Raw genomic sequence first — 27,278 nt, 5'->3', positions numbered from 1 at the left:
GACTCAGAACATCATCTGTAATTGCTCCACATTGCATCTCTATGAGGACTATGTGTCTTTCTTGTACCAATGTTAAAATAAAAATAACATTAGAAATCAATTAATTGAACAGTAGAAACAGCAAAGAAAAATATTTCATTTATAATCAGAGCATAATGCTCTATGGGTATCCTTCTTATTGTTGTTCTGTGTTGCTATTTACGTAAACACGTTGATATGACAAGGAATAGCGATTTCTAGGTAGCGATGACTGTTGTTGTCCTGTGTGTTCGAATTCTTTGGTTATCAAGGATGCTTGTTAGAAGTAGTGTGCGCGATGTTTGAATATCTTGGAAAGAATGTGACAAAAAGTACGTAACAGCATTAAGTGTCGTTCGTAGTTAAGTAAGATATCGTTTAGTAGTGTTTCGAAGTCTTTTGACGTTGTTCTTTGACGATGTATACAATTTATTTGTGTCAATTGTATTAGTTTCTGTATATGTAGGAGACTGTCTGCTATTACGGGAAGAAGATATATACGCTTTTCATTCGTGGCTCAGAAGCTGTTGTGTGAATCCTCATTGTTGTCCTTTCGGTGAGGTAGAAGTGTCGCGTGGTAACTTAATATCTACTCAAAATATTATGCATTTATTTGTTTTTACATCTTATTTGAATATCTGTTCTTCTGTCATCTGACGTGTGTGGCACTGTTTTTTTTTTTTTTTTTTTTTTTTTTTTTTTTTTTTTTTTTGTCGTCCTTGTAACCTCAGTACCGCCTTGTGTCGAAATAATGATATAATTTTGTGTATCCTGTACCGTACGATGCACAGACCGAATCAACTCAGAAGATAGTTCGAAGATTGTTTGATGCAGCTTTCCATGCTAGTTTGTTGTGTGCAAGTCTCTCATCTTCTTTCTCTCATTTTCAAAAAAACTTTGAGCTCTTTCACACCAACTATCTAGCCAGCACATCAAGATATTAGTCATAGATAACAGTGCTAACAGTCTGTATTCCATAGCTCAGTCTTTGCACCACAATAAAATTTTTGGCAGCCTTATTCACTTTATGTACAGAATTATTTTACTTTACTTAATAAGTCTTTTTCAAATTTTGTAAGGTCATTCTATTTCATCTACTGCCAATGCCTTTAAAAACTTTAGGGGTCCCTCAGCATGTTTTGGGTATACAATTTCGTGAAGTAATTACATTCATTTTGTTTAACCCACTGCGGATCGTTCCTGTAGTGAATGTGTTGAATTTTTCACTGCTACAGTATATTTTGGAGTTTATATGTGAAACTGAACATCAGTCTAATTTATGCTGATGCCTGAAGCTTCCAGATCTTATTCATGTGAATCAGATTCTTTCATTTATTTCTCCTATTTATAACTTACTTTGACTACAGCTAGGATGGAATGCTGTGAATGTGGTAACCTCGTCATATTGCCAATTGGAAACATTTGTTCGTTGCAGACATTGTTTTCTGAGACTTTTAAGTTAGACTGCAGATCAATCATAAATTATGCTGTATAAAAATGTGTTCTTTTTCTGTTAATTTATATTGGTTTCAAAAATTGTTATGAATAATACTCATTTTGTGTTTTTTCTGGTTTTTTTTTTTTTTTTTTTTTTTTTGTTCATAATAGTTCAGTTTGCATGTTTTCTCCACTGTTTGATGGGACATGTTGTCCTCCCATCTTTTATATTTGATTTGGCTTTTTGCAGAGATATTGGATTTAAAGTAGGCTAACATGTTTTAAATCCCTATGAAAAGGAACAAAAAGAAATATTTTTCCTCTCTCTCTCTCTCTCTCCCCCCCCACTCTCTAAGAGAGAGGAAAATCTATCTCCCCCCCCCCCCCCTTCTTTTTGTTCCTTTTCATAGGGATTTAAAACATGTTACCCTACTATATATCTCTGGTCCAGTTATTTACATTGAATGTAGTCTCAGATTAACAGTGTGAAAGCCACATATAGCTACTTCTGCAGTTGTTGTGAGGTAGTTTGCCTGTTGACGTATTCTGATAATTTGAATTTCTCACTCTCGTTTTTCTGGAAACCAGATCCAGGACTTCACTGTAGACTCTTGTAGTTGAGGAACAGTTAATTATGGCAGTATAAAGCTGCCTGACTTAGCAGTTGCTTAAGTTAGAGTAAACCATTTTGAAGTCTGATCATTGCTATCACAACTCTATTCTTGAAACTTTGTTAGTAATTTGCTTATCAGTCTGCTTAAATACAGTACATTTGCGAATGTGTATGCTCATTTTGTTGGACAAATGTTGTTTAATTCTTATAATTTCATTGTAATTTATAAAATAGGTAAAGCACTCATGGTGATGTAGAACTGATACCAGGATGTCATGTGACCCAACACTGATTACGTAAGTCACATGGTGTTGAATGGATGTATAGGTGCCAATTACTACTATAGAATCGGCACAGCAAGACTGGTCGATGTGGAGTACTGATAGAATGACACAAGAGAGCCAGTGTTTGGACATTGCCATGACCACACCTTAAATAAAGTTGCCATACTTACTGATGTATCTATACGGACTGTCCAATGTGTCTTTAAGGAATGGTGCACCACGTGAAAGCTCGTAACACTGTGTAAGGGCACTTTTTTTTAAAGGTGCCCAACTGTCATGGAATGGAGACAAGTATCACACCTTGCAAATGATGATTGATTTCAAATCCAACAAGAATTGCTACTGTCAGTGAATGCAGGTTGATTTGTACCAGTATCCAAGCAAACATTGCTAAGGGAATTGCTTGCAATGGACATTTTTCATTTGGGTGCCTTGCAAAAGGTTGTCACTCACAGCAGCATATGAAGCTGCATGCCTTTAATACACTAAACAACACAGAAACTGGACAGGGGATAAATTGAGAGCCGTAGTGTATCTGACGGTCCATGATTTTCTCTGTTTACAAACAATACAAGGCTTTTAGTGCACAGGCAGCCCAATGAGGCCTTTAACCTGCAGCATGTGGAGAGTGTATTTTAAGCTGGAGGTGATTTCTGTGATGTTTTGGGGCGTTCTTTGTACCATGATTTGGGCTCCCTGATTCACGTTACCATCCCCAACAACCTGGATATTTATTTCAACGTTGTTTGTCACTAAGTGTTGTCCTTTCTTCTACATTTTCATGATGAGTATGCTGTAGACACTTTTGTCATCCAAGTTCACAGCTGTGGTCACAGGGCTGCACATGTACATTTCTGGTTTGACTAACACTGGCTCATTAAATCATTTGATTTAATGCCATAGAAAATGTATGGGACTGTTTGGACCTGTAGGGTGAAACATAGTAGTCAGCATCACCACAGTTTGATAGCTCTATGGGATCCATCAAGTATGGCATACCGGAAGAAACTTGTGGGCTCTATTTTCACTGGACTTACGCCATTGACAAGGTTGGGGTGGGGTTACATGGTAATGTTGTAAAGTCTTCTGGAGTTGACAAATTTTTTGGCCATTGTGCATATTACTAAATATTTATTTTGTTGCTACAGCCACCTACACTTTTCCGTAAACTCGCATTTGCACCTTCGTGTCCAATGTTGTATACTTTTGTTTTACAGATTGTTTTCTGTTCTAACAAATCTTGCAATTAATTTTATATAGATTTTGGTTCAAACAATTGGATAGTTAGGATTCTGATTTTCCATTTCAGAATTGCTGCCTTTTATCATTTTAATGTACCAGAGCTGGAATAATGGGACTAATTTTCTAGAAACTGACACATATTATTAAAATGTCCATGTTAAATGTAAAGTGTCCTTTTCACCAGAAATGTGTCCCATTTTATGGTTCAGGCAAAGCAATGTTCTGGTTGAAGTATGTAGCCTTAAGGTTTAACAAAAGAAAGTACATCTGTAGGTGATGCATAACTTAAAGTGCTGTGTTTTACCTGGAATGTGTCTATCCCTGCAGTCTACATAATAACATGGTAAGCTCATTGAAATTGTATTCAGGAAGCATGGGGTTCATGAGAAGCGAGGAAATGGATGGGGTACAAAGTGGGAAGAGGGTTATGGAAGATTCTGCTGGATTTAAACAAATAACTGCATCAAGAGGGGAAAAGGGGATAGAGCACTAGGAGGTGGACACAGGGTAGGAGAAACAAGTAAGAGGTAGGGATATGCTTCAAGGAGGATGCTGGAATGTAGCAGAAGAGCAGACATGTGAGTGTATGCTTGTAGTGTAGGTAGAAGAGTACAGTGTGTGATGAGAACAGGGGAAGGACAACAGGCAATGAACAGGGATTAAGGCAGACTGAAACCAGAGGAGCTGTAGAAATGAGTGCAATTTTGCAAAGGAGGTGGGAGCTCCCAACGTGTACAGTTAATAGAAGAGTGGGTGTTGATGATTAGAATTCTGTACTTAGTACATTTGAGGCAGTCCTGGCTTGGCAGGAGCTCGTACATTTTCTAAATGTAATTTTACATTCTGATTGCAGATTGTTTTGTACTCATTCTAATTCATTACTGCTGGGATTTATAAAAAAATACTAGTGAACCTCTGTAGCATTTTCTTTTTACTATAAAATCAATGGGCATAGGCCTAGCTCTTCTATTATTCGAATGTTTGTTCCTCGTACAGATTAATGGTTAGTAGTCTGGATTGTGGCCAGTGCTGTACTTACATGTTTTGTGCAGCAATGTTGTCCGTGCTTGCCATGAAGTATGCTGAAAATGAAAGAAGATGTGTCAATTGTTGATTCTATGCAGGCGATAAGAGAACAATGAACAAACAGTGTTCCATAGAAAGAGACAAAGGAATATCCTGGCTTCACCAACTTGCAACCAGAGTGTCACTTTACAACCTAATCTAGACTTTGGACAATACTACATACGCTGTCACCATAACCTTCATTCAAAGTAAATATTAAAACAATTTCAGATTTTTAAGTGAACACAGACAATGGTTTCAATTTCATCACTAGAAATGTGTGGCTTCTTTCCTTGCCCCTTACTGATTTTATGAAACTGTCATCCCACTAACAACTCGAAACTGATGTATTGCTGACTTGTGAGCAGTCAGGAGACACTTCCGTGTGTTATGCTGCACCTGATCTCAACTTAAGTTGGTTATTTGAATACGTTCAACATGTCTACAGAGCTATTTTTGCTGTTGCTGTGATTGACAACATTGAAGAGTGAAGATTTAATGTTGCTTAGATTATGAATTGTGCTGGAGGTAATTGGCCAAACAGTTAATTTCATTCTTTTGGAAAATGGGGCGGGGGTTGAGGAGGGAGATGGATTGCTATGTTACATAGTGTTTTGATCAATTTACTCCACATAGAATACCAGATGTTTACTTACAGAACCACAGTGCTCAAGTTACAGTATACAGTTGTAAATAGTCTGTTACTTGATGTAAAAAAAAAAAAAAAATCACATACTCAGAACAAATGCATTACAAGTTACATTTCATAACATCTAACAACGGACATAAATGAACCAAGGGTTGTAGTTCATAGTTATGATACTCCTTGGTTTCTGACTAAATGTCAGAAGTCAGGTGAACACTCCACTAAGGAGCTTTTTTGTATGTTCTGCAGCTAAAATGGGGTACTTGAATCACGCATCACTGGGGACAAATTGTTACAGAGAGAGAGAGAGAGGGGGGGGGGGGGGGGGGAGGAGGAGTCAGTGTCTTGTTGCTGTTCCCTGCCCCCACTGACCACCTCAACTGTAAACATGGTTTATGGAGCATAACACCACCTGCTGTTTCAGCAGAGACTGTACATGGGTCTTAGACAGAAGATAAGCAATCAAGAGCTCGCTTGCATTAGTCAGAACTTGGCATCCTCCTGTGGACTCTCCCATGCCACAACTCTTCTGGTGACATCCCTATTTCTGTGGTGGGGGTATTAAATTTGGAAGCCAAATTGCTGCATTTTCTGCATGTAGAAAATCTAGGCACTGTAACATACACATTTCAGTGTCAGATTGTGTTCTGTTGCATTGCATCAGTTGTTGTGTGTGAGGATACACAGTTTATCAGAAGATTATCACTCAGTACATTTAACGTGTTTGTAGTAGCAATATTATATTCTGGGGTATTCAAGTTTGCTGCAGAAGGCAAAATCAAAGCTATGGAGCAGGTCAATGTGTTGCAGGCCAGTTACTGTCTTTGATAGCTAGTGTATTCTGTAACAGATTGACATTCCAGTGGGATATATATCAATTCCTCAAAGCCAGTGAGAATGGTCAAAAAGTACACCAATAAATCTTTTCCATTCTGGTGCTGTTTTCTCCATACACTTACAGATGAATAGCTGTCAAACAGTATCTTCCACTGCTTAGTTTCACATAGTGATTTGTAATGGCTGCTCGAGCACCTGTTTTGATGTTAGTGTGAGGACCTGTGGCTGTGTCTTTAAAAATTAATTTGTAATTCACATTTAGGTATTTGAAATGAGAGAGGCCTTATTGATTTAAAAAGTCTGAAATAGTAGGTGTGTCTGGAAAATTATGCTCTTTGATAATGCTGTATACTACAGTTTCTCTTTTGTTCAATGAGGTACTGCCTGGAAAAAGTGTTTGTGAGAATCTCTTTTGATGCAGCCTTCTTCCCGATTTATAACCTGTCAATTTTAACAACTCCCTTTCCTTAGTGTTAGTGGAAACAACAATGTTGAAAAGTAGACAGGTATAAGCTTTTGTAAAATAATAAAATTGTTTTAGAAAGAGGACTTGCACGTACTTGTTTAGTATAATATCTGAAATGGCAGATATTGAGCTAAGTGACGGTGGAACAGAAACTCAACCAAAATTGGTCAACAGATGAAAGGCATTTGGGCCTGATGATGTATTTCTAAAATTTTCTGTGTGTGCAAAATAACACTCTCACTCCCTGTTAGCAGTAGCTGACAATAGATCACTGGAATAATGAAGTGTTCCAAGTGATTGGAAAAATTTGTAGGTAATTATCATTTTCTATAAGGATAGTCAGGCAGGTGCACATAACTACAGGCCCATATCCTTGAAATCAGTCTTTTATAGAATTATATAACTTATTTTATACTAGCTGGTGTATACGACTTTTTGTAAATTGAATGTCATTGTTTGAATCAATATGGATTCTTCAAATGATCATGTGAAGCTCTGCTTACTTTGTATGTAAATGAGATTCAGAAGGCAGTTTATAATGATATGTAGGTTGTTGTTATGTTTCTTGACTTCTGGGAAGTATTCAGTATAGTTTTGCTCTGCCTTTTGGTGAATAAAGTAAGACTTCCATATTGGACAAGATTTTTGATCAGCTTTAGGACTTTATAACAGGTAGAACTCAACACCATGTTGTTAATAGAGTGAAACAAACTTGACAGCATGTTGCCAAGGTTGTTTTGACTATGCTGCAGAAGTTTTGTTGGGAAGCCCTTACACATCCTCCATACAGTCCCAATCTCTCTGCTTTCAACTTCCCTATTTTTGTAGCCCTAAGGAAAGGCATTTGTGATCAGCATGCACACCTCAATACAACCATGGTTCTAAAGGCAACTGCAAACACTTTTCTATGAAGGCATTGATAGCCTTGTCTCACATTTGGATAACTACATTAACAGTTATGGTGACTACTTTTGAAATAATGAACAGTTTATTTACTTTTTTTCCATCTGTCTCATTTTTATTTGACTGTCATTTATTATTTAAGTACATCACATTTTAATTGATTTGTATAGTCAGTGTCTCTCTCTCTCTCTCTCTCTCTCTCTCTCTCTCTCTCTCTCACTCTCTCACTCACATACACACACACACACACACACACACACACACACACACACACACACACACACACACACGCAACAATAATTTGTGTGCTCTAATGTGAAACTGAGCACAGGATAATTTTAATAAAGCCTTAACAATGACCTTTGGCCATTTTAATCACATTTATTTTTGAGTTTTCAAATGTGGGTGCTGACAAGCTGCTTACTGCAGTCCATAAATGAGTTTATTTTTCACGTGCTTCCAACATTTTAATTGGCTGTGGGGAAAGGGAACCAAGAAAGTCCGTTGTTTCCATTTTGTTAATCTACTGCATAGCCCCTTTTAATAGAAATTTAATTTTGTTTGTGAAATGCTTCACACTCTTCAGAAATAGTTGAAATTGTAACTTAATTTGTGTGGGTGTAACAAAGTATTGTTTTGTTGAAACATGTTGCAATATGTTGGCTTCCTTAGATACATGTGTGAATGTAAACAGAATGTCAGCTATATAGGGGTTTTTTTTTTTCTTTTACAATACTGGGAAACCTCTGGTCAAATGCAAGCAATGTTATTAGTGAAGAACCTCACTATATAGCACGCACATTTGATCAGTAGAGAAGCAAATAAATAATAACTGGAACACACTAACTCAGCTCAAGAGTTTTTATTTTAGGAATACTCTGTTGATGATATCAGACAGAAATGGCTTGTCTTGAGTGGTGAAACAATGCTTACCTGTGGCTGGGATGGTTTGGGATTTAGATGAAGCATTAGAAGAATGTGTTGTACTAACTTGGAAAAGCTACAGGTTATAAACTTGGTAGTCAGTGATATTTACGAAGAAGTAAGATGTTTATCATGGAGTTAGATCAGAATTAACAAAGCATGTTGTAGGCAGATTTAATAGTCAGGTATCTGTACACAGGAAAGGGCAGAAAGGATCGTACAAATATGACTCTTTCCCAATTCCAACCTGTGCTTCATGCCCGATGACCCTAATCTTCCTTCCTTTAAAATTACCTAATTTACACCATGTGAATTGCCTATTTTTGATAGGTGTCTTATTTGAATTATGACAGAACGGCCACCCAAATCAGCCGTGTCATTTACAACATTATTATATTGTACGAGACTACTAACACTGTCAGGAGATGTAGAGTGGATGTACAAAAATATGGAAGTACCAAAAACACAACACATTACCATTCGTAATAAGGTGCAGGAAACCTCTTAGCATTCAAAACAATTTCCAGTCTCCTCAGAATGCATAAATACAGGTCCTGTGTAGTTTTCAAGGGACTCTTATATCATAATTCCTCCAAAATAGTGGCAAGTTCAGGTAATGATGATGGAGATGGTCTGTGGTTGCACACTTTTTTTCCAAAGTAGACTGCAAAGGTTTAATAATATTCACATCCGGTGACTGTTGTGGCCACGGGAGATGATAGTTCGTCCTCATGCTTACAAAACCTGTCCTGGAAAATGCTGTCATCTTGAAACACAGCGTCAGCTTTGGTGAACATTGTACCATGGAATGGACTTGATCAGCCAAAATGGTCGCACAATCCTTGGCAGTAATGTGACCTTTCAGAGTAACCATAGACTCGTATGACAAAATGACTTTTTTCTATTGCTCCATAGTCGCGGTTTTATGGCTTTCACACCACATTTTCCTATTGCAGGCATTTGCATCATTGATGACTGGTTTTGGAATTGCAGCTCGCCCTGCAGTTTCCTGCTTATGGAACTCCTTTCATGTTAGTTTGGTGCTGACTATTGCAGCAGTCACACCCTTAGTTTTCATCACCATCCTCTTCAATCACCATATGTCACGATTGCTCGAAACACACTTTCATCCACATTGTGATGTATTGGATGATATTTTCTGCTTTCCCTGTATGTGGTATATATGTTCAGTACTGTGCCTTTTGAAATACCAAGCACTTTGGCTACAATGATTATGGAAACACCCACCATACGAAAACCAACAGTTTGCCCATGTTTGACTTCACTTGACACTGACATAATGCTCTCACAGCTACATAGAACACTCTTCTGACCATGACTGACACGTGCAATGTATTGAATCTTCACACATGTGCCATTTGTGTTTAAATACATCATGGTGTTTCCATATTTTTGTCCAACCCCTATATGTTTCAGTAGATATCCCTCAGTACAGGAGGGCTATTGGGTTTGCAAGACAGGTACTTCTTTACATATTTCAGCACTCTTGTGTATCTTACTGCCAAAAATATTGGAAACACCCCTATAGGTTGCCTGTTTTCAGAATTCTGAAACTGGTAAATATTTTTGGTATGTTCTGTATTGACAGTGTCATAGGCTCAATATAGTACTACACTCATATGCCTCAAATGTTATTTTTCCTCATTCTCCTAAATCTCAGTATTTTCTCCCTCAGTGTTTTTTCTTTGTCTTCTCATGACAGTTTTGTCTGATAAGCATCCTATAGCAAAATAACTATCTGCCTTGCATTCTCTAGAGTAATATTCATAATTTCCTCATGTCCTTGAGCTAAAAAACCTTAAAATAGCACCAGATGGGGATCATTATGTTAAGGGTTCTTGGGCACTGTTGACTGAATATAAATTTAATGAAATGGAATGACTTGTATGGGAGAAAGTATATGTAGGACACTGGCAATGGCAATAATTCTTGGATTGTTAACTGTTCCATGTAATAAGGATCCTGGTACTGTTACATGGCTTGAAAGGATATTTAAAGATCCTTATAAAATACCTTCAGTTTCAAGATGAGCAAAGTTACAAAATGAGACCACATGTTACACTAATACTGAGCAAGTGGAGCAGCAGTTAAGACAAATTCTGGCGGACTTAAGTTGGGCCACTACAGCAAATGTTGTGAGCACTGACATTCAAGCAATGTGCCCCAATTGTCCGAGGTGGCTACCAGGGGCAGCTTGTTCACCAACTGCTGTCACCAGGGACAGTCTGGTCACTGACCGCCATTATCAAACTTCTGTGCAGATGCAACACTACGCAAGATATACCTGCCGCGGATAGTGTAGCTGTATAAGGGCTTGCAAGGGCCTCCGCATCCTCAATTGTTACATGTGTTAGAGATGTGTAAACCACTTTCATTGTACTCATGTTGATTTCACTCTTTGACCCAATAGATGGTATCTCTTTTATGGTCGTGTGTTTTCTTGTGTTCCTAGGTAGAACACAAGTGGCAATGTTGATACAGATTTTCATGTGTTTTGTATTATGTTTTTTCTGCCATTTGGCTCTTCCATGGGTGGCTTTACTCCAGTCACTCCTGCAACAACAGCAGGTGCATACAGCTGTGTTGTAAACCTTTGTTGGCTATGTTGACCCAGGCTCAACTGCCAGTTGTTCACCCGTACCTGTAGCTCCCCTACGATGAAACTGCGGAAGACTGATGCTTATGAGAAATGGCTTCACTAACATTTTGTGACACTCTGGGTGGTTGATATGGAGGTCTCTAAGGCTCTTTTCTTATTGTGGGTACGTGCTTGTATGTAACACTTATTGTGACAATTGACTTCTCTGCAAGAACCTGCATTGCTTTCATTTGACGATATGTGTAGTTTGCAGCCCTCCTAGCACTACAAGTGTATGTATTGTGCATGCTGAATTCTGTCAGTGCCAAAAATAGCTGCAGCACTACTATTGAGCTTGGAAGGCTGAGATCCATGGCCTCAGTCATAAGTGTCAGTTCGTCACAGTGAAGTCTTAGTCATATGCAGACACCATAGTCAGATACTCAATCACTTGTTCGGCCCTAGATAAGGTGTGTCAACATGCCCTTCAGTTTGAGGACTCTACATTAGAAGAGGTTTTGAATATTGCACAGTCGTTTGAGGCCTCCCTTGCCGTGAGCCGCCAAATAAAGTTTTGGAATAATGTCATCATTGTTGACAGTGTGCAGCCCTGGTGTATGGAGTCTAGCACACTGGGGGAAGATGAAGTAGCTGCAGTACAAACAAGGCAGCCAGGTTGATGTGGAAAGCAGATCATAAGCAGTGGATGCCGCTTTCTTTGTGTCCCTCTCTTTTCATACAGCATGACAAAAGGTAACATAGAAATGGTATGTTGTCAATCTCTACCCCACCAGCAGTCATGGCAGGAATCAATAGATGTCAATATTTGTTCTGTTTCATTGTTCTGTTCACCATTGTCTGCAGGCCAGAACAAACTTTTCGTTGAAATGTGGATAATGGATAAGCCAGTAATACTACAAATCAGCATGGAGGCTACCAAGCCCCTATTCAGCTAATAGATTTATGCCAGGCAAGGATCCCCAATGTTGGCACGCATTGAGCGTTGATTGGTGAGCTGTAACAAACATCAGATTCCTGTTCTTGGCCAGTCCACAGCCGACACAGTTTACAAGTCAGTTGTCTGTTTCATTATGTACTTGGTAGTTAATGATGTGAGTACTGAAAATTTGTTTGAGTTAGATGCAGTTGCTGCTTTTGGTTTTTCTATTGTGGATGTGGTGCATTTGGTGTCAGACCAAGTGCCTTATTGCGAACTGGATTCCTTGTGTTCTGAATTTTTGGATCTCACTTTAGGTTGAGCAAACTATTTTATTGTGCACATCACCCTCAAGCCCTCCTCCCGCCCTATCTTTTACAGGGTGCAGCCAGTTTCCAGTAGCTTTACGCAACAAGGTTGACAGAGCTGGATTGTTTGATGTCATTGAGAGAAGACATCAAAACTGTTGCTCGTGGTTTCTATACCTTTTGGAATGTATTAGTATTAACGGCTAATGTTTGCAGTCACTAGTGCACCTGCCATCTGTCAAATATTTTTCAAACAGATTACGAAGGTTGTCCCTCAGTACATTAACTGTCTTGATGATATCATCATGACAGAGGCTACCTCAGAAGATCACCTACACAACCTCTTTTCTTCATTTGCTGTTCTACAGGCTGTAGGCCTCAAATGTAATCTCACCAAGTCTCACTTTTTCCAGGCTTCCATTATTTATTTGGGTAATGAAATTTCCCAGCAGGGCCTGTGCCCCAAGGAACAACATTTTGCCACTATTACGGCTTTTCCCCACCTGTCTGATCTATGGGAACTTCAGGCATTCATTGGCAAAGTGGCATTCTGCCACATGTTTTTCTTCCCAGAGCTGCTACTATCTCTCACCCCTTGCATCTGTTACTTCAGAAAAGTGCTATTTTTGTTTGGTCTGCAGCCTGGAAGTGTGCTTTTGTGCAGCTTAAGGATAGTCTTCGCTCTATGCCGTGTCTTGTAACATTTCCACCCTTGGACCAGGAGTAATTCCTTTGTTTTCAACTGAATACGGAGACAAGCGACACAGTGGATCGCTTCCCCATCACCAGTCCTCTTGTTATCTCTGCTGTTGTGGTGGATCCAGTGCTCTGGCAGATTGTACACATGATACAAGATGGGTGGTCCAAACAGCCGCTGGGCCAGGCAGTGTGTCCCCATCAGAATTTGTATCTGTTGTGGCATCACCTCTCCCTCTTGGATGGTGTTATTCTCCAGAAGTATTTACTTCCTGTACTGTGGTTCCAGCTGCTCTGTGGTGGGTGATCCTCCACGTATTATATTGAGGTCACTGGTAGATCTCTCTCACAAAATTGTTGGTGCACTGCCATGCATTTTGGCTGGTTATTGATCGGGAGGTGGAACACTTTGGCATCACCTGCTGCAAATGTTTAGGTTAGCAGGTGGTGCTGTGCACTTTTTGCCGTGGTTGGTCCCTATCCAGCCTTGGGAAAGAGTGCACTTTGATTTCACTGGTCTTTTCTTTAGTCACTTTCTGGTTATTGGCAATTGATGTTTTTTCTCATTTTCCTTATACCATTTGTTGTCAATCTGCGACAGATGTAACTGTCAATGCCCTGTCAGAGATATTCTCCATAGAAGGCTCACCTTGCTCCCTGGTTTTATAAAGTGGTCCTCAGTTTGTGACCCAGTCTTCAAGGACTTCTGTACATACAATGCCATTCGCAACATCATGGCACCTACCTTCCATCTGCAGTCAAACTGTGAGGCAGAATGCCTTGCCCAAACATTTAAGACGTGTGAAAAAGTATGTAGATTTCCTAGTCGAGGAGGTGCTCACATTCTTATAAGCTGTCACAGAATGATGCCAATTGGGGCCAAGATTCCTGAAGAACCCATGCACGGCCATCAGCTGCGTACATTACTCAGCCTCTGGAGTCCATCATTGGTGCCATTTTTGTTGACATTCACACAGGTCACACATCTGGGCCAGGGAGTTTTGATGGCACTCTCACTGTATCTTGGCCAGCGGGATCGCCATGTCTTCATGGTTCATGCCAAAGATTGACTCATGGCATCCTACAAAGCAGTTGCATCCTAGGAGGAGCGCCCCTCTCCTTGGGTCTACCGGCCCAACACCTCAGTTTTTGTTGGCCGTGGCAGCTCCTGAGGCCCAGTCGTGACCGCCTACCCCAGTGGTCAGGCCTTAGTTGGCACCGATAGAGGGTTTGCTTCCTGCGGCTGGTGCCAGCATCTCCCACGGTGCTGAGCAGGTGCTACTGTCAGTGGTGATGGAGTCCAGGGCTTTGTCACTGGAGCCTCTCCTCTCCAGTCCGCCATCATTGTTGTGCGTGCCGGCGCCTCTTGTTGTGGATTCTGACATCCAGATGTCTCCCGGCCTCCGTTGCTAGTCCTGGCCCCCAGTTGCTCTGAGGCCCATGGGCAGCGAGGGTGCCCTTGTCCCAGTCACTCTCATCCGTACATGCTGGTTCGGGCAGATTCAGAACTTTTAAGTGCATTTGGCTGCCACTCCCGGCACCACTACAAATGCCGTGGATATCTCTTCAACTGTAGCATCATGGGTGGCGATGCAGGGGCATTCCCCCCACAAGGAAAGAGTTGTCTAGTTTCCCCCTGGTTACATACCTACCACCCAGAGTGAATGTAAGTCGTGCTACTACAGCAAGCTGTTGTCCGCAAGTGGTGGAAGGAATTAGCTGCGTACATAATTAAGTGTATTTGGGAAAGCTTCCATCTCATCTCAATAAGGCAGCTAGCAAAGTCCCTAACATACTGGATTCTTAGTTACAAGGAATGGGGACTGAAATTCCCCTCTTGCTGTAATCATTTAATTTTTTCATGTGATCACCAAGACACTATTATCAGCAATTTCCTCTCTTATCCTTTGTGATATAGTGTGCTGTCAAAAACACAAGTTCTTAAATTAACAAATGAGGTCATGCACATATCCAGGGTATTATGTACAAGGTGTGTGAGAAAAGTAATGGGGCTGACAGCACTGTGAGTAATCTGGTAATCCCGTGTTGTTCTACTTGTGTAGACCAACATGTTCATCCCTTTCATATGCTCAGTCTGAGTTTCAGCTCCATACAGCCATTCCACTATGTTTGAGAGCGCCATAATAAAGTGTGTGTTATGTAACTGGAACAGCGGAATTTAGAGCAACGTTATGCCAAGTAGTTTTGTGTTAAACTTGGGAAATCCCCAAGTGTGATCTTCGAAAAGTTGAAACAGGCATATGGGGAACATTCCTTGTCAGGAGCATAAGTTTCTCATGGCACAAATCATTTTTGAAAGGCCGAGAACACGTTGAAGGTGAACCTTGCTCAGGGAGATCTTAAACTTCAAAAACCAAGAAAAACATAGAAAGCGTGTATGTGCTTATGAGATCAGACTGACTTGTAACAATAAGGATCATGGATGACCTGCTAAATTAAACACTTTCACTGTACATCAGATTTTGACTGGTTTTGCACATACGAAAGGTTTGCACCAAAATGGCCCTGAAAAATGTCACAAATAAGCAGAAGGACAATCGAAGAAATGTGTGCATTGATCTTGAGAGGATTGCCAGTGATCATGAATGGTTGAGCCACGTGATCACAGGTGATGAATCCTGAATTTTTGTGTACAATCCTGGGACAAAGCAGCAAAGTGAGAAGTGGCACACTGAGACAACTCCTCAGATGGGAAAAAACTTGAATGTGCAAATCAAAGATCAAAACAGTGCTTTTTGACTGTAGGGGTTTTAAATAGTCTTTGAAAGGTTCAGGAAAGGGTGAATCAAGCGAGTCTGGGCATTGCAGACAACTGGATGCTACGTCATGACAGAGCACCGTGTCACACAGCCACTTCCATCACCGAATTTTTGATTTCAAAAGGCATTCCAGTTGTTCCACAGCCCCCTGTTCATGTGATCTAATTCCTTTTCACTTTAACTTTCAGTGAAATTGAAAAATGTCTCAACAGGATGACTCTGGAAAATGTTCAAATGAAATGTGACCATCATATTGAAGGTCGTATCAGTTGAAGCCTTTCAGCACTGTTGCCAAGACTGGGAACAAAAACTCTGCTGGTGTGTAGCTGCAGAAGGGAACTACCTAGAAGATGAAAATATTATTGTTTGAAAAAAATAATAATAAAAACTTTGGAAGATGAAAAATCAGTCTAATTATTTTTGTCACACACCCCTTATGTTTGAGGAGCAATAAGTCCCTCATTTTATACCCTAATCCAATACTAGTTCTATATGTCAACACGAAGGAAAATATCTCAATGTTAAAGACTCTCGTTATGTAGAACCATAAGAGTCTTAAGAAGACACTTTTATGAACTGAAATTCTTGACGTGGGGAATTCTTCTACATATCCATTTCTGAACAGAGTAAATTTAAATTCTTTGCTGTTGTATACATAGATATGTTATGTGTCAATAAGCTGGTCTCAATGTGAAGAAAGTTAAGGGGATGTAGGTGCCTATTTGTTAACATCATCTATACTGCTCAAATTTTCCTTCATCAGCAATGCATTTCTTGGTACATGCTTATTTCTGACACACAGTGCATGTTTTTCTAGTTAGTATGCCCAATGACTGAGATGTTCTCACCGACTCATTATGTCAACTCCCCTGCCACGCTTTGTTCCTTTTTCTAGGCACTGAAATACTCCTCACCAGTAGTTTTTATAGTGTTTCACTTAATACATACATAAAGAAAAACCTTACTGTGCATGCTCAGTGACTGCCTAGTATCAATCTCAAATTTCAGGGATCTATTTATTTGTTTACAATATGGGTTCTGAAGATTTTAATACTTCGACTCATCTCACGTTAGGCAATTTTATAGCAATCTTTACTACTTGGAAAACATCTTACAGGCATGTATTTTGAGTTTCATCAGACATCTGGTACTGTAGAGTGGAAAAGGGCGGATTGGGCTCCACAGATGGTGACTTTAGATGCTTCACCATCTTCATATAATCTTTCCTCTCTCAAATATTAATTAGATTTTAAGTCAGAAATGTTCAGTTAGAAAATTTTCAACAAGAATGTGGAGGTTAACGCAGTAAAGTTCAGTTTATAATTTCTCTTTATAATATTCATTATTTAACCAAGAAAAACACAAATGGCACTCTTTTCATTGACTGCCTGGTGCCTTGCAGGGAACTATAGATGTGTGGCGATTATTCTGTCATTGTTATTATTGCATTTTATGTATGTATTACAAAGAAATATATTTCCTGTGTAAATATGTTCTATGAATTTTAAAGACTGTGTGTCACATGATGTTTTGGGGTTTTCGTTAGTGCTTTCTGTTCACACAGTTGGAGGAAGTGGGAAGGGGGATGTTTACCTAATACAGGGCGTGGCTTTTCATAAAAGGAACCTTGTCAGTATTATCATTCTAAATCTGTTTAATGTTCGAAACTGTGTAACATTGAATGAGTAACTCTGTTTATTATTCCATAAATTCAGTGAATTTTGGATACAGAGATCAAACCAGTAAAGGATTGCTTATTGCTGTGAAAGATCGGAGTTAATAAAATGCCTTGCCAGACTTGTGTGGCTTATAGGGGACAGACTACATGTGTCATGGAAGTGTGTTGAACTGAACACAAATGTTGCACTTGCCTTTTGCAACATGTTAACTCTGCTTTTGCCAAGCACTACATCAACTGTACATTCAATGGAACATGAGAAAAAACAATTTTTGCCACATAACCATTATTTTGGGACTTCCTATTTTGGGTCTTCATTATTAAAGACTCAGTAGGGGTACGCATTGTGGATAACCTTATTAGCCACGATATGAGAGCTCTACGTCAGAAGAGTAACAATCCTCCATGCAAAGGGCCATGCTACGCAAGCTACGAGAAGATCCTGACATGGTGCTCCTTCCAGCGGATAAGGGAAACACCACTGTGCTGTTGCTCTGAGAGATCTGTGACCAGAAGATGTATAGCTTGTTAAGTGAACCAATGTACCAGAAGATTGATAAAGACCCTAAGGGAATTTAGAATGTATAACATTGTCATTGTTGAATTCTTCGTCCCTTCTACAAGAAGTTGCAAAAAGATTGAGACCTCACAGCTCTGTTCCACTAAGGTTATATGGGCTTCCAAAGATTCACAAAGATCTTCAATTACATTCTGCTGTGAGCAATATAGGCTCTCAGAGTTATGACTTAGACATTTTGCATTGTGTTCAGAACTCCAGTCACTTTATTAACAGACTGAAGTAACTTCAACTCACTGAGTCTGACTTATTAGTAAGCTAAGATGTCGTCTCTTTTCACTAGGACCCATCACATGGTGTAATTGTAACTCATTGGCAGTACATTCAAAGCTGATATAACAGCACTATTTCATCATGCACTTTCTTCAGCCTACTTTCTATTCATCAGTGAGTATTTTGAACAAATGCTGTTGTTTCCATGGGCAGTCCTCTCACCACTCTAGTAGCAAACATTTTTATGGAAAACTTTGAGGAGAGGGGCTAGATTTGATATAACTTAAAACTAAGAGTCTTCTGGCAATATTTAGATGGCAATTTTGTAGTATGGTCCCATGGTGAAGAAGAAATATCAAGCTTTCTGTAGCACGAGAATTCAGTCCACGAGGACAAACAACGGAAGTGGAGAACGGCGGCTGCCTGCCATTTCTGGATGTCTTGATCAGTCAGAAAGTGGATGGATCATTGGGGCATTCTGTTTACCATAGGTCCACATGTACAGACCTAGATTTGCAGGCATCTTGCTGCCACCACCTGTCACAAACTATGGGTATCCTTTGAATGTTGGTGCACTGGGCCACATTGTGTCTGATGGGGACAGCCTAGCAAAGGCTATCTTAGCAGTAATCCAAGCACTTTCAATTTGAAAGTGAACAGTTTCTTCATGGGTCACGCCTTCTATTCTCTTGAGGAGTTCCTTTAAAAATTAAGCTGATTCTTATTGTATTGCTGATTGCGTTTACTTAAACTTATGGAGTGACTTTTTCCAGGTTCATAAACATTTATTTTTTTTATCTGTTATTACTTTATGTTGTAATTTCATGTACTGACACATTCCATGACCTAAGGGATTTGTTCCTCAATTTCGTCCTACGGAACTTGACGTGTAAATAAAAAAATAAAAAAGGAGTTGGCACACCTACAGTCTCTGTTAAAAAATAATGGATATTCTACAAACCAGATCAACACAGCTTTTAAGGATGAAGAAATCTGATAATACAAAATCAAGATCAAGAGGGGAAGGAGCAGTTCAAGCCCAGGGGGCTGCTTCCCATATCCCTCCAGTATTTCATTTAAATCAGGCAGTATCGTAAGGAAATATGTCAAAGTAATCTTCTGCCCACCTACAAAGACTTGAGCTTGTCTCAGTTTGGCAAAGGATGATCTGGTTTGTGGAATGCTGGATTCTACGCAATACCTTGCCAAGTGACAAAGCCTACATTTATTGAACGTGATCGCCAAACTCGCCTTTCGTAGCTCAGTAAGTCAGCCATAACTCAGTATCATATTTCCATGGGGCATTCCGTGGGTTATTCAGCCTGAGAAATCTTGGCCTCGATGATATCCTTCTGGGGTTCAATTGTTAAGTCGGAAGATCCGATTAATCATGATGGTGGCTTTCAACTGGATAAGCCATGGAACCCGGTGAGTCCTTCAGAAAGAAAATATTTTATGACTAATGGCACATATAAGGATAGTTAATTTCATTAATTTGCCATCTGAATTTTAGCTCTGTGAACCCACATGTTGATGGAGAGCGCGCATGTAGTATCACCATTACACATGTGCCTGCGCATTATAGATGGAGATATATTCGAAGATGACATGAAACTTGCCAGAAGTCACTTGTTCAGCAGCTACCTTTTTACATGAATTTCTGCACCTGATTTTGGAAAAGAGTTAGCGATGTGAACTAGCAATCTCCATTGCAAAATACTCACCTGAATACGACTGAATGGTTGTCAGCCGTAATGCCATTGCAAGAAGTTGATATCATCCCGGCGTAATCCCAAAACTTCATGGAATATATATGGAGCTGCCTAAGCCACTTGGTGGTGTGGTTAGTCTTGTTATTATGATGATGACATGTGCAGCATGCATACTGTGTGCTAATTAATAGTCCAACATTCCCCCAGGGGCCTTACCGTTCTTCAGTGAGTATGTGCTTGGCTACTATGGGGCCCCAGCCTTTGCAACACTACTTCCTCTTTTTGTGCTGCAAACCCATGCTTCGACTTTCTCTTACCTTGTATGACTTTTTGTTGGATGGCCCTTTTGGTGCAGACCATGCCTGGACTTGGTTTACAATTTTGGTCTTGATTTCTAGTTTCACTCCAAGCATTATCTTCATCTTGCATTAATGATCATATGGTCCCCGTTATTGGTTTTGCCCTGCCATCTTTTCAAAATTTTACAGAAATGCGTGTCATGCAGGCAAGCTCTCCCACTGTGGTATATGCTGCACTTCTGTGTCCTTCTACCCTGGCACTGCACACTTCTCATGTATGCTATGGTGTATGTGCCCATCGTGACTGGGGCACGGGGACTCCTGTCAATGGATTACTGGCCAGGTACCCATTGCTGTGGCTGGTTGGTACCTGTGGGGAGAGTCCCCATTCGAAGTGGGTGGCACCATGGTGGATAGTTAGCGTACAAAGTGCCTTAAACTTTCTCTCACTGGTAGTCACATGGCCCCAGCAGTTTCTTCAAATGAAAAGGCCTCATATGACACAACAAAGTATGATCCCCTTGTCTTCCCTTCCCTGGCCACGCCATGGGAGGAACGCAAGACTAAATGACAAGTAATAAAATCCTCCCCTAATACCTGGTCTGTATCAGGACCAACGGGGACACCATTTGGGCCACAAAGCCTTTATTTTTCATGGAATACATTGAAGGCAAATACGAGGAAGTAGAAGCCATCTCAAACCTGAAGAGCAGTTCCCTCCTGATTAAAACATTATCTCCTGCCCAGTCACAGGTGCTTCTCTCTTGTGAAACGTTGGCTGACATTAGCATGACTGTCACTCCCCACAAGAGTCTCAATATGGTCCAGGGTGTCATCTTTCTCCATGATCTTCTTTTGCAATCTGACAATGAGCTGCAGGCCAACTTAGAGCAACAGATGGGGCACTCATCCATTGTGTCCATAGGGGACCAAGGGAAAAATAGAGGTGCTACCGGGGCCTTCATCTTGGCTGTCAAGGGTGATACATTGCCTGATGAGGCCAAGGCGATGGTCTACCGGAGTGACGTCAAACCCTATGTTCCTTGTGGGAGATGTTTAAGGTGTATGAAGTTCAGAAATATGTCTTCCTGTTGCACCGCTACCTCTTTGTGTAGGGATTGTGGATGTTTGCTGCATGCAAACATTCTGTGTGCCCCTCCCCCCAGCTGTGTAAACTGCTGCGAGTTCTACTCTCCCTGCCCACAAGATTGGTCCAATTTTAAGCATTAGAAGAAAATCCAGGACTATAAGACCCTTGACAAGCTCGCATATCCAGAGGCCAGAAAAAAGTATGAGCATATTAATCCCATGGAAATGACACAATCTGCAACATTGTTGACAGTGTTGTTTGGTATTGTTGTCCTTATATGACGGCAATGTTTTGCTGAGTGTTACCTACTAGGAACCGTAGGAAAAGTGCTGTCATGGGCCCTCACCTGTGACTTTCAGTTTTCACCTGCCAAGACTTGTGTCATGCACTTCTGTTGCTGTCGTACTGCCCACCCACATGCAGAGCTTTATCTGGATAGTAAATTACTTTTTGTAGTTGAGACACACTATTTTTTGGGACTGGCTGACATGGCTTCCTCACCTTCGCTAACTTAAGTGAAAGTGCCGGTGACACCTAAGGACACTTTGCTGCCTCAGTAACACTAGCTTGGGTGCATATTGCTCTACCATTTTGAGGCTCTATGAAGCCCTGATTCTGTCCCATCTTGATTATGAGACTTTTGCATATGGTTCAGAATCGCCCTCAGCATTGCGGATACGTAATCTCACTCATCATTGTTCAGTCTGACTTGAACAGGACTCTTTTGAACTAGTCCTGTGAAGAGCCTGCTAGTCAAGGCTGGAATCTTGCCATTACCTACAGGCACCAACAATGGTTGCTGAATTATGCTATACACATTTGTAGCTTCCCTGAACATCCCAACTACTGTGTTCTTTTCCATGGGAGCATGTGACGGTCTTCACTGCATGATTCTCGGAGGGAACCCACCATCCTCTGTCAACTGTACACTGGCCACACTTAGCTGACTCATGGTCACATTCTCCGATATGAAGATCCCTCTCACTGCTGATGCAGAGCCCACCTTATGGTGGCCCACTTACTCATGGACTGCCCTAATTTGACTGCTTAGAGGCAGCATCTTAATCTTCCTGGCACGCTACCTCTGGTGCTAGCAAACAATGCCAAAGTGGCTGATCTGGTGTTGCTTTGCTCGTGAAGGTGGTTCCTATTCAACCCTGTAAGGTAGGGCTATTTGGCCTCATTGACTGACTGAAGGGTTGGTGAGGCACCCCTCTCTTCCCCTCCTCCCCGCTCCCCCCCCCCTCCTCTATCCTCCCCCCCCCCCCCCCCCCCCGGGACCCGTAGCCGGCCCTTGCTTGGTAGTCCAGCATGGCCTCTACCCTTCCCACCTTTATTCTGTTTGTTCTTTTTTTAAATAACCGAGCGAGGTGGCACAGTGGTTAGCACACTGGACTCGCATTCGGGAGGAGGACGGTTCAATCCCGAGTCCGGCCGTCCTGATTTAGGTTTTCTGTGATTTCCCTAGATCACTTCAGGCAAATGCCGGGATGGTTCCTTTGAAAGGGCATGGCCGATTTCCTTCCCCATCCTTCCCTAATTTGAGCTTGTGCTCCGTCTCTAATGACCTCGTTGTCGACGGGACGTTAAACGCTAGCTACCTCCCTCCTCCTTCTCCTCCTCCTTTGTTTTAATGCCTTGTATTGACTGATCTTTTGATTACTTGTCTGTGCTATTCTTTTTTCTGGGCTTTTATCTCTGTTTTTTAATTGTGTTAGTTACACTTGGGATTTACAGGATTTGCCTTTTGCTTCCTTGCTTTGATGGGTTTGCCACTTACTGGATGAAGGGACTGATGATCTAGCAGTTGACTTGTTTTCATTCCAAACCAATCAATGGTGCAACCTGGAAAGCCCATTTCAATCTTCACCAACTCACCTGCTGAGAAATGGCATGTGCCCAGTTGGAGTACAGTGCTCACAAATAAACAATGACCAGCTACAACCCCAAAATTTTACTGCATAATCTTTGTCATTTTGCGCTAAGACTGTTAAGAATATGGTTATGTAGTCTACTGATACATGCTTCTATATTCTGTAATCTCTCCTTGTTTTTGTCGTGGCTGCATATTTTTGGTGTGTGTGGTTTATTTTCCTTCCCATCTGAGTGAAACAAATAGACCTATAAGTGAAATGTATAGATTGTTAACTTTGATTTCTGCTGTTCTAATTGCATTTATTTCTTTCAGGTGTTTTGTGCATTCATGGAATATTCATAATGGGACCATCCTTTTAAACATGTGTGACAAACGAAAGGTACAGTGGATTAATTCAACAGTGACAGTGAGGTGTATTGAACAGTTTTGAGTACAAAACACAATAAAAATAAAAGAATGGTTATGTAACTTCTACACTGTTATGGAAATTCTTTTTTTATTTATTGTTGGTTGTGTTAAATATTCCATAAAAACTAAAATGAACAGACTTATGACTCTTAATGATGATCACAACAGAAATAAGTCAGTATTATTGTACTAACTGATCATGTCCTCACATGGCTCACTTACTGCATAAATGCCAGACTGTACTCAAAGGATATAATTCAGTCTCATTTGTATAGACCATATTCAGTATAATCATCTCTGAAGTGAAAACAAAGATATCTCAAGTCATTACTGATAGTATGCAAGTCTTGATGTAGGCTACTGTTATATTTTTAGACCTGATCAAATTACCATGTAGAGTACAGTTGTCCAATGTGAGAAGATGATTAACTAACCTTACCAACAAGTGGTGTTTTGCTTGCCCATGTAACTGCTACGGCAACATTACTACTATTTAGTTTACAGCATTGGCAAACTCTTTCCAAATGAAATGTGAGATCTAATGGTCAAAAATGCAAAGTGCTATAATGCGCAACAGTAAACAGAATATTACTGGAAATCTTTCCTGCTAGTATCATTTAAGTGGTTGTCTTGTTGCTGCTGTTAACATAATTTCATAGGACTTTCTTATTGGTTATTATGACACTGATGACCACCTCTGTCTGTCACCAAGTAGGCAGTGTTTTCTTCCACCATTCAAAGTGTTTAAAAGCATTTTGACAGGACTTATTTCTACAGATTGCACTGCCTGTCTGTGACCTAATAGTCTTTGGATTAATATGATTTTGTTTACATCATTAGTACAGAGCACAATATTGTTCTTTTTGTATTTACATTATTTGATTATTAATGGAGGCAGACTTCATTTGTCTCTCCGTGAAGTGAGAGATGTTGCCAATGACTGAATATTTTGACAAAAAATACTCGCGATTCATATTTCCTTAACACGTTTCTTGGATTACACAGCTCTTGGCGTTTGTTCGTGGTATCTGAAGGGTATTCCACCAACATGTCGAGGTGTGTATCTGTACTTGTTGCCCATGAGCAATTATGTGCTAGTTTGTGAAAACATACCTGGTTCATGTGCTTTTGCTGAGGTAATTTGGCTGCCTGAATGCCAGATAAGTTTAAGAAGCTGCATTTCTTTGCTCCATTATAGTGAAACCCTTGTGAGCAAAAATGTTTTCCTGATTGGAGATTAGATAGTTTTTCTTGTATTTACTGGTCTTGTTGCTGAGCAACAAATATGCTGTCAGCAGGATGATAAAATAGTTTATCTTCAAAGAAATTGTATCTAAAACAGATTCTTCAAAATGTTTTATAAAAATGTTTGCTGTAAAATAGACCAAAAAATGACAGATTCATGACTGTTGTCATCAGTGACAATTAACAGGCAACAGTATATCCAAACAGCACCTAGGGATTTACCAGGTATTGTCATAATATTGTGCAGTTATTATAGCTACTGCTCTCCAGGATTCAATATTTTACTTCAAGTATGTAAATGTGTTGAATCACAATTTGTTTAAATTTAATCATCGCTGAAGATTATAGATGCTATTACTACTTCTGATAATTGTGTGCTATACTATCTTTGTGGTCATGATATACTAGTGTAGCATTTTTGAGTAATGTACAAAAGTGTAGAGAAATTTCCCACATCTTATCAGCTTGCTGCTATATCTTTCAGGCAGTCTTGGCTACTGAATAGACTGATTAATATTTATGTGCATTATATTAGCAGATTTTTGTTGCCCTCGTACAAAGTTGCAAAATTATTGTGCTCTGACGAACATTAGGTATGGTTGAATGAGGTTATCATGGGGCAGATTTCATGAAAGTTCAATTTTTTTTAACACATATTAGAAGTACGCTGCAGCAGAACAGAATTAACAGCTTAACACAGGATGTTTCAAAATAATTAATCTGATTTAACAAGCGTATATTTTTTTACACGCATGCACCTAAAATGTTAGGGTACTTTTTACAGTTAAGTTTAGGATAAAAGTTCATTTGTGTTTTAGGAGTGTTTGAGACCACACACATGACAAACACCCAAATGATAGACAAACTCGTCCGATTCTTTTGGGAGTGAGTCAGCTGGGCCATGTTGCAGTTCAACAAAATTGTTTTGAGGGGGAGCTACATAGATGGAGTATTTCACAAGCCTCCACAAAATATGGTCACATACACTGAGATCAGGTGACCTGAAAGGCCAATGGTACAATGTGAGATCCATATGCTCCTTATATCTGATTCATCTTTGAAGCAACTCATTATTATGAAATGCTGTTGCCAGTTTGGTGGTGGTCTGTCCTGTTGAAAAATTCGTCCTAAAATGCAATTTGTTGCTGTTTTATTGCCATTTACTGTTGGCCCACTTTGGACAATGAATGATTAAGGTAGGGATATAGTTGCACTCGGGAATTGCACCCCCCCCATCCCCCCCTCCCGCCCCACATGAACTGGTAACTTAACAAATGATACCAAGGTAAACTTCTTCTAGATTCAGTGTGTAAGTTAATATTTACAAGTTTGTCCTCATTCATGTAGAAGATAGTTTTGTGAAACTGGATGAATCTTTTTGAAACACCAAGTGTACCGTTCTGCCTTCTCTGGTTCTCTTGTGCAAAAAAAAAAAAAAAAATGGATTTATCCTCCTGTATGTCTTTTGTAAACCTTTGTCAAATAATGTCACAGAATAGATCTTATTGATATTCCCTTTGTTTGCAAAGGACATGCTTTCATACAGAAAATATTACCCTATTTGCATTCTCAGAGTAGATTATGATAAAAAACATCTTTGAAGTGTTGCCTACCTGTACTAAATAGCAAACTGTGTCACTCATGTTCTACACAAGGAATGCTTAATTGGCAGCACCTCTTATCTGTAAAGTATTGGCATTTTACTATGATGAGTAGTTTATAGATTCAAAATGAATGTAAGAAAATGAATACTAACAACGTTTTTGCTTCATATCACGAACTGAAGCATGAACAAGTAGAGAAAATTAACAAATGTATTTGGTGCCTGAGATTTTGAAATGTTGTAAAGTTTATGTATCAGGATAGAGTTTGGGTATAGGAAAATAAAAGGCTATATGCAAATGTTCTAAAGAGATGAAAAGTGCCTCCAAATCTGGGTCATGAGACACAAATGGTGCAGGAAATGGCAAGGAAGTAACAGTGTACCGTAGCTAGTCATGTCAAATGAGGGGACATTACCTAAGAAACTTCAACTACTCAGTTATTTTCTCATAATGCAAGCCACAAAAGTCTCTTGAAGGTAAGCATACTTTGTACATTATGTTTACATGTCGTAGTTGTCATCATCAACATTGTTTGAGCTAGTAGTGCTGAGGAAGATTGTGTAGCTGAGGCAAATGTTCAGGCAGTCTTGGAGTCATACAATCACTGTCCACTGGGGCCTGCCCTGCCCAGAGCCTCATTGGCTGCTCCACTTAAGACAACTATGCAAGTGGACTAGGAAAATGAGAGGTCAGCTCACACCAGCTGTGATTGATAAGAGAAGAATGCAAATTTTATGACTGTAGTTTTAGATGCAGAAGCCCACAGGCAATTGCTCCCAGAGGTGTGTGCTGCTACATATTCTGACAATGGAATATCACAA

At 40.0% G+C, this 27,278-nt stretch overlaps 1 protein-coding gene across 1 annotated transcript in view; it reads left to right on the top strand.

The window, feature by feature from the left end:
• Positions 1 to 367: 367 nt before the first annotated feature.
• The window catches only part of LOC126298874 (cell cycle checkpoint protein RAD17), a 107,554-nt gene continuing 80,643 nt past the window's right edge, over positions 368 to 27,278 (top strand). The window contains exons 1-3 of the mRNA XM_049990390.1: positions 368 to 384; positions 470 to 574; positions 23,513 to 23,579. Of these exons, the coding sequence (XP_049846347.1) occupies positions 23,562 to 23,579 (18 nt within the window). The 5' untranslated portion in view covers positions 368 to 384; positions 470 to 574; positions 23,513 to 23,561. The remainder of the gene's footprint in view (positions 385 to 469; positions 575 to 23,512; positions 23,580 to 27,278) is intronic.

This window comes from Schistocerca gregaria, chromosome X (assembly GCF_023897955.1).
Source record: "Schistocerca gregaria isolate iqSchGreg1 chromosome X, iqSchGreg1.2, whole genome shotgun sequence".
NCBI classification, from domain to species: Eukaryota; Metazoa; Arthropoda; class Insecta; order Orthoptera; family Acrididae; genus Schistocerca; species Schistocerca gregaria.
The sequence above is the reverse complement of the archived record's forward strand: the minus strand, read 5'-3'. Positions and strand labels throughout refer to the sequence as shown.